General features: G+C 40.9%; 1 protein-coding gene across 5 annotated transcripts in view; it reads right to left on the bottom strand.

Moving 5' to 3' along the window:
• Positions 1-8,933, bottom strand: part of EXOC3 (exocyst complex component 3) — a 33,792-nt gene that overhangs the window by 6,242 nt on the left and 18,617 nt on the right. For all 5 annotated transcript variants that reach the window (XM_026081426.1, XM_026081440.1, XM_026081449.1 and 2 more), the window contains 4 exons: positions 8,362-8,472; positions 7,531-7,681; positions 6,382-6,504; positions 2,435-2,596 (listed from right to left, as the gene is read on the bottom strand). In XM_026081426.1, coding sequence (XP_025937211.1) covers positions 2,435-2,596; positions 6,382-6,504; positions 7,531-7,681; positions 8,362-8,472 — 547 coding nt within the window. The remainder of the gene's footprint in view (positions 1-2,434; positions 2,597-6,381; positions 6,505-7,530; positions 7,682-8,361; positions 8,473-8,933) is intronic.

Raw genomic sequence — 8,933 nt, 5'->3', positions numbered from 1 at the left:
CCCCTTCCTTCTAGGGCCCTAACCCATGGGATTCCTCCAAGTAGGTCCCTGAGGAGGCCCAAGTTTGCTCTCCTGAAGTCCAGGGTTGCGATCCTACTTAGTGCCCTGCYKCCTCCTYGCAGGATCCTGAACTCCACCATCTCATGGTCACTGCAGCCAAGGCTGCCCCCAACCTTCACATCTTCCACCAGTCCTTCTTTGTTAGTACAAGGTCCAGCAGCACACCTCTCCTCATTGGCTCCTCCACCACCTTTGTCAAAAAGTTGTCATCAATGCTCTGCTGGAACCTCCRGGACTGTTTGTGCCTAGCTGTGTTGTCTTTCCAGCAGATAGCAGAATGGCTGAAGTCCTCCATGAGAACCAGGGCCTGCGATCGTGAGGCTACTTCCAGCTGTCTGTAGATCGCTCTTCATCCATCCCTAGGCACAGCTCAATACATTCCAGGTGCTCTCATAAAGAGCAACTCTACCACCTCACCTTCCCGGCCTGTCTTTCCTAAAAAGAATGTAGCCATCCATGACAGCATTCCAGTCATGCGAGCTATCCTGCCATGCCTCTGTAACTGCAATGAGATCATGGCCCTGCGACTGCACACAGATCTCTAGTTCTTCCTGTTTATTCCCCATGCCGCGTGCATCGGTGTACAGACATTTCAGAGAGGTGACAGAGCATGCAGGTTTCCCAGGAGGGATACAAGAGGATCCTCCATAGCCACGTCCTGTGCGCCCTTCCCCAGCTGCATGCACCCGCTGGAGTTTTGCTGACTACCCTGTCTCTGTAACTCTCCCCTTCTCCCATCTTTCCTAGTTTAAAGCGCTCCTTACCAGGTTGGCCAACCTGTTGGCAAAGACACATGTGCCCTGCTTAGTGAGGTGGATCCCATCTCTCCCCATCAGTTGTCGATCTTCAAACAGGGTCCCACAGTCGTAGAAACCAAAACCCTGTTGTCAACACCAGCGGCGCAGCCAGTTGTTAACTTGGATAAGTCCATCTCCTCCTCCTCTCATCCATCCCCCTCACTGGCAGGATTGAGGAGAAAACGATCTGGGCTCCCAGACCCTTGACCACCATCCCCAGAGCTCTGAAATCCTGTTTGATGGTTTCCAATTTGCCCTTGGTATCATTAGTGCCCAGGTGGAAGAGCAGCAGTGGATAATAGTCTGAAGTGTGGACAAGCCTTGGCAGTCTTTGTATGACATCTCGTATTCAAGCCCCTGGCAGGCAACAAACCTCTCTAGATAAAAGATCAGGTCGGCAGACAGGTGCCTCCATCCCCTGCAGCAGGGAGTCACCCACAGCAATCATTCGCTGCTTCTTCCGGGTGTTCGCACAAGGCACAGGGTCTGTTGTCCCAGTTGCTTCCCTTGAAGCCACGCCCAGCTCCTCCTCAGCCTGGAGGGCACTAAACTTGTTCCTCAAATGCAAGTCTTCGGGAGGAGTAGGAGCCTTTCTCCTCCTGTGAGGACTGACCAGTTTCCAGCCTTTTTCTACAGTGTTATGATTTACCATTTCACACGGCACAGAGCCTTCCGGCAACTCCACTGGTGTAGGGGGTTGGGACTCCTGGAGTTGTATGGTCTCCAAGAATACCCTGTCTATCTCTTGATCATCCTCTCAGATGCTATGCAGCCTACTGACTTCCTCCTGTAACTCCCTTACCTGACAACACAACTTGTCATCAACAGCACACCTTCTGCAGGAGAGCTGACTGTCAGCCCAGGCCTCCCGGAGAGGCCCCAAGCACTCCCTGCAGCCTGAGACCTGTAGAGCTGCATCTGCTGTCAGAGGGTCCGTCTGGGTCCAAGCCTCTGACACAGCTGATGCAGCAACTCCAAAAGCTACTGGGGAATGTACTCTGTGGTGTGTCATGACCATACCTGAGGAAGCGTACACTGCTGGGATTGGAAATGAAGGTGCCTTCTTGCACCTTTCTGCACAAGCTGCTGTGTCTGTTCACTGCCTCTGTTAGCTGTGCTCTCAATTTTGCTTTAAATGAGGTCAACATACTTGTCTTATGATTCTAAATAATACATACTACCTGATATTTAGCTAATAAATATGTTTGATGTAATATCCCTCTCCTCCAGCGAGGAAAAGAACCCACCCAATTATTTTTCCCACTGCCAAATAATTGCTTTTTGCTTTCACTTACTGCTAAGCTTTCAGGGTGCCTTTCTCTGTGAGACCACTAGAAGGAACTACAGAGAGCTGTATAAATACATACCAGTAGAAACACAGGTGCTTAGGAACTTTAACAATGGGTATCTGTGTGTTCAGAAACTCTATCCATGGCCTCAGCTGGGCATCCTTTGTATTCACAAATCACCCAACATGTTGGAGACATCTAAGTCTAGCCATTTTCCCCAAGCAACAAACAATCATGTTTTAATCTAAATTATCAGGTTAATCAGCATTACCTGAAGCAAATACTTACAGCTGCAAGTTTCTTAAACAGAAATCTAAACTGTTCTGCTTCTTTGATCATTCTTTCTGCACCTTCTTTTCTCTCTTCTGCATTCTTGAAAGATATACGTTTTAGCATGATTGCTCTGATGTATTCTACAACCACTCTCCGATGGGCCTCAATAGTCATTGTCTGAAAGAAAAAAAAATAAAAATGGTAGTGGATTATGCCAGTGATACAAATGTAACTATTATATTTAACAAATGTCACCATCATATTTAGTCTTTGAGGACTTACTAGGTTTTGAAATGTGTACAGGCATACCTCAGAGATATTGCGGGTTTGGTTCCAGACCACCACAATAAAGTGAGTCACACGAATTTTTTGGTTTCCCAGTGCATATAAAAGTTATGTTTATACTGTAAGTGTAAAGTCTGTTCAAAGTGTGCAATAGCATTATGTCTAGAAAAACAATGCACATACCTTAATTAAAAAATACTTTATTGCTAAAGAATGCTAACCATCATCTGAGCCTTCAGTGACTTGTAATCTTTTTGCTGATGGAAGGTCTTGCCTCGATGTTAATGGCTGCTTACTGATCAGGGTGGTGTTTGCTGAAGGCTGGGGTGGCTGTGGCAATTTCTTAGAATAAGACAGCAATGAAGCAGCACTCTTAATTTCCTTCAAGACCTTTTCCTTTGCATTCACAGCTTGGCTAGCTGTTTGGCACGAGAGGCCAAGCTTTCGGCCTGTCTCGGCTTTCGACTTGCCTTCCTCGCTAAGCCTAATCGTTTCTAGCTTCTGATTTGAAGTGAGAGACGTGCGACTCTTCCTTTCACTTGAACCCTTAGAGGCCACTGTAGGGTTATTAAGCGGCCTAATTTCAATATTGTTGTGTCTCAGGGAAAAGGGAGGCCCGAGGAGAGGGAGAGAGACGGGTGAATGGCTGGTCGGTGGAGCAGTCAGAACACACGCAACATTTACTGATTTAAGTTCGCCGCCTTATGTGGGTGCAGTTCTTAGCACCCCAAAACAATTCCAATAGTAACATCAAAGATCACTGATCACAGACCACCATAACAGATATAATAATAATAATGAAAAAGTTGGAAATATTGCGAGAATTACCAAAATGTGACACAGAGACACGAAGTGAGCGCATGCTGTTGGGAAAACGGTGCCGATAGGCTTGCTCGACGCAGGGTTGCTGCAAACCGTCAATTTGTAAAAAACGCAGTATCTGCAAAGCGCAATAAAACGAGGTATGCCTATATTTGCATTTCATCAGCAGTACACCGTTTTTGTTATAATACCAGTGAAAAATTTCAGTTTCCTAAAAAAAGCTGTACTTCCTACTAGAGGACATTTTAAGCAGCAGGTTTCAAAGATCACCAAGATAATCCTATAGACTTTATGGGTGGCTTTAGATTTTCGTGATGCTAATGGAAATGAAAATCTGTCCTTCCTTAATGAAAAGAATGTGCCAAGTACCAGAAAGAGATAAACAACAAAAACAAGATATCTCTGATAACATATCTGAATTATTTTGGAGGAGCACAAGCATATCCAAAGACTACTATAGAAGAACAATTGTGAAATAATTAAGATGACCTTAAAAATAATTAAGATGACCTTAAAATGTTAAATAATTAAGATGACCTGGCTTTGTTTGGCCTTGAAGCCTTGCTTTTCATATCTGGTCAATGAATGACCAGCCATCACAAAGGTGTCTAGTGGAGGACTCCAGTTCATTGTATAAAGCACTCCAACCTGGCCTGCACTATCTGTGCTCTGGGTCAAGTCTGGCTGAGAAACCTGGAAAGTATGGACTAACAGAACCTGCAGAGCCAGTAGCACCCACTTTCTCAGATCTTCCATTTGACTGCTTTGCCGTTCTCAGCTTCTCTTTTTATAGGGAATAGCTGCTACTGGTGCCTAAGCATCTGGTATTGGTGCAAAACTAATGCTGAAGTTTGAAAAAACTTAGGGGCTTCAACTCTAATGTGAGGGGAGTCCCTAAATCCCACAAGACTTCAGTTATTTTTTCTTAAGCATGGTGGCAAAGTTACTTACAATTAAGAGAAACCCTACAAAATAGGTTGTCACAAACCTTTTATAGTATTTTCAGTAGTACATGACAAGCTTTATTTTCAATCAACATGTGCTTCCAGTTTCAGTCAAAACTTTGGAGAAAGGTTTTAGGGGGACTGAAGGAGGGGTAAGGGAAAACAACAGATTATGAAGTATTGCAAGTCACAGCCCTCAGCCACAAAGTAGAAAATGTGAATTTAAGTCCTGCTCTCACGATAGAGCAGAAACGCAACTTCGGTTTACAGGTTGTTCAGGGCTGCTTTCTCAGCCTTTTCAGCTGAAGCTCTTGCATTTGTGGAATTTATGCCAATTACACAGAGGAAGGTTAATTCCACAAAACAGACTGTGGGAGACAGATAAGTATGCCCCATTCCTCTGAAAAGTTAACGTATACAAAGAGGAACAGCTGTACTACAACTGAGAAGAAGAACACTCAAGAAGAGCCAGCATGGCAGGGCATTCACTTTGCACATGGGAAAACAGCAGAGCAGAATGAATGTAAGACCCAGACCTTCCATATTCCAGATTATGGCCTACCCTTCGGGCTACTGTATTTTCTCAGGTGCTCTGTTCATGTGACTTTTAAAACTGGATTTTCAAAACAGGGTTAGCCAGGAATATTTTAAAATAAATTGTGGGGGGAGGAAAAAAAAAGTCCCACAACAACCAAAATCAGAAAAGCATGTCCCATCCAGCTCAGAAACATGTTGTCTTCTGTTAGAAATTTTTTCGTGCTGGGAGAAAATGGAATAAAAGGTATGATGAATGCCAAAAAATGTGTTCATTACCTTCTTCCCAATAAGATGGCAATAAGCACTAAATGAAACACATATGATCTTAGAAATTGATATTAATGATAGAAAAAAAACCTATGCCAAGCACTTTTACCTCACAGGAACAAAACTGTCCTGGGAAAGAAGGGTGTTCCATGCCATAGTTATGGACTATTCTGGGACTGATTTAACTCTTTTTGGACTGAATATACCTGTAATTCACATACACAATAAGACCTCTAGGATCTGCAAATACTGAAGGTAAAGGGGTTAAGAGTTCATCGGAAGAACTTGGAGCAGTCCCTTCTAGCTTTTTAAAAGTTAAGGTAAGAAAGAAGGAACAAATGTACGATTTTCAGAGCATGTCTTTCAAAAGCTTCAGACTTGATAAGAGTTTGTTCAGACACCTCCCCCGAATCCTGATCATCTTAACTTCCTAAGTCTTAGGGAATAATTTAAGACAGCTTTTAGCTATCTTAACTATACAAAACAGAATTTAACTCAATAAAGGATAAAAACAACCGTAATAATAATAAAAGATTAACAAATAATAGAAATCCAGAAATCATTTGACAGAACAAAGGAGAAAATTAAAAAGACCTAACATGTGATATTATGTGCTGTAATGGCTCTTTAAACATGAGTATGCATTTACCAAACCTTATGGTGCCAATTTAACTACACCTTATTGTACATAGGACAATTAGAAATTGCAGAATGTGCATTTAAAAAAATAATAATAATTACAGGCCAGCAGTACTAGTTTCAGAAGAGCAAATTTTATCTATCTGCAAACTTCTGAGGAGAAGCAGAAAAATACAAGTTGGTAAGAATACAATCTAGTATATACCAATACATTTTCTGGACTAAATCCTGCAACTCTGATCTTTCTTTGAAAATTTTACATGTAGCTGATCAAAACAGATGAGGAACGCAAGTTTTAGACTTTTGCAGTATTCTCATTATGAACATTTTTTCATTTCCATCAATGAGTCAATTCAAAACTCTGATTTCTATATTCCAATTCTGAATTCCATAAAATATTCAGAGATTCCAAAATAACATGATATTCAGAATACATTTTCCAAGTAGCATAAAATGTTTTGCACCTACCTTTTTATAGGGCTTTTTTATTTTTGCAAAGTCATTGAAATAATCCTCTACAGTGACACAAATAGTCCCCACAGCATTAGACCCCATCAACCACTTCTTTGTCATCAGCTCATTGAGATGTGGCTGAGAAGATAACAACGAAAATTGATCAGGACACTTTTGTTTTGGACACTCTTCACCCTATCTTAGCGCAACTACAAAAAAATTGCAGACAATTTGAAATGTCATACACTTCTGAACTACATTCCTTCAAAAGAAATACGCAATTAGTGTAGAAAAATGATATTATTACACATTCCAACAGATCTGATTGGTTGTCAAAATGACAGCTCCCACAGAGTACTGTGCCAATACACACACTGATTGTATATATAAACCAACTGCACTAATCTGAGAGTTTGTTTTATATGAGTTCTCCAAAATACTTTAGTTTTCTATTTAAATATCTCATCCTAAATAAAAATTTAAGGTCCAAGGACAAAATTAGCATAAGGTCTGATGTGTACTGGTTTAAACACAAGGCACCTTTAAACCATTGAAATACTGAAACTTCATGCTCTCTCTCTTGAGCTGCTACTAGCTATTCAGTTTTTCCTCTTTGGGATGATCCCAGAAACTTCCTGTGCCTATTCCAAACTTGGCAGCCTCTACTCTTTGATTCCCTTTTCAGAACTTCATAATGCATAATTCCAGTATTCTCAACTATTACTTAGAAGTCAAATCTTTATCTCTCTCCAGTGCAGAGAGATAAAGTACTTCTGGTTTGTGTTGTATGCTGATAGTGACATGAAGCTTGAAGTTAATGAATTTCAAAGGACAGTTATTAAAGTAGATGGACCATTTCCCCATAATCAGTGAATATAGTTAATGACAAATAAAGGTCTTGCTGAAGAGCTTTCCAGAAGTTTTAAGATAAACAATGTCCCCACATCTTTCTTACTGTGCATCATTTGAGGTGTTTAGGTGTATGTTAAGTTCAAAATGCTATTACAAATTTAAGTAGTCCTGAAGCACTTTTCTCCCTCCCCCATTTCTCTAATTTCCCTCCGTACCTCCCTACACTCCCAATTTATTTTAACTATGAAAAGCCCATTTTTTCTTGGGTGATTCTATACAACTCTATTCTTAAACATGGAAAAAAAATCCAACCTCTAAATCCATGAAGACTTCATCCAGCAGGCTAGAGCATCCTTCTTTGGCAATGATGTCTAAAATCACATCCATGTTTGTATGACTGCTGGACAATGTATCTTCCATTTCAATTTTCAAGTATTTTCTTTTCAGACTGATTATAGATTCTCTGTGACAAATAACAAGGCTTTTCATCATGCACTGAAGCAGATGCACAATTTCATTGCTACTAAATTGCCTGACTGCATGCACAGAAAGAGACATACTAGATAGTCTTATTTTTGCAACAGGGAAAGCTTCCGTTGCTTGCTTTGGAAGCTTTAATTCACTCTCTAGCTTGACCTTCCAGTGATCACATTAAACTACTTTTATGTTGGTAACAAACTAACAGCTGCAGAGAAATAGTTGAACGTGGGGTTGGATTGCTGAACTCAAACATTAGCAATGAGGATTTCTTTTTCTCCAGTTCTGTCCATCTTAAACACCCTGTTTTAAAGGGGAACTGAGAGAGATCAAATGCAAGAGAAGCGGCAGGCCCCAGACAAACTAACTGAAAGGACTAAAATTCTTCTGAAAGTTTAAGTTAAGTTTCTCCTTGGCAATGAAATTCTCAGAATAACAGCAAGTGGATTTGCATCAGGTGATGGGTAACAGTTTGGCTTGGCAAAAGCAATGACAATCACAGTATCTGTCTCCTAAAACATTAATGTATTTAAACTTGCCTTCTTTGTTTAGTCAGCTAACCCTCTTTGTATGGTAAAGAAGAAAAGGTCCTCAGAAGGTGTAGTATTATGAGCTATATAAGAGTACTGATTTTTTCCACAATACTGAAAAAATGTGCAGACTTACTTAAAGGTTTGACAGTTGTTGATGACTGCAATCATGTATTGAACATAGCATTGAGGATACTGACGATTTTTAAGATGCTCTTCTTTATATAACTGTGCTTCGTCTTTGTACCTGTAACATATCCAAGGAATAGCATTAGACAGAAATCTGTAATAACCAAGTACATACTGCAGGACCAAATGCTCCATAATGATCTGAAAGGTATTTAAAAGTATTTTATAATGGCCTTGTTAATCATGTGGCATTTAGTCTCTCTGCTCTGAGTACAATCCCTTTATCTAAAGCATTTTAAAAGGCAGCTGAGCCCAAGGAGGTGGTTTCTGTCTAGCCTTCCTTATTAGAAAGGATTACCAATTGAAGATATAGAAGAAAGAACTGATTCCAAGAACTGGAGCCGTTTATGGGGTAGAACTGAGACTGCCAGTCACCAGCACAGGAAAAGCTGGTGAAACTGAGGAAGGGAGGAAGAAGGGAAAAGAAGAAAGGAAACAGAAAATGAAGGGCAAGAAAAGCTTGGTTGGTATGCACATTATAGAAGGGAGACCAAGCAATAAAGAAACATGCATAGGAAA

This window comes from Apteryx rowi, unplaced genomic scaffold, assembly GCF_003343035.1.
Source record: "Apteryx rowi isolate R43461 unplaced genomic scaffold, aptRow1 scaffold_1166, whole genome shotgun sequence".
Classification (NCBI taxonomy): domain Eukaryota; kingdom Metazoa; phylum Chordata; class Aves; order Apterygiformes; family Apterygidae; genus Apteryx; species Apteryx rowi.
This window is presented reverse-complemented; position numbering and strand designations above follow the sequence as displayed.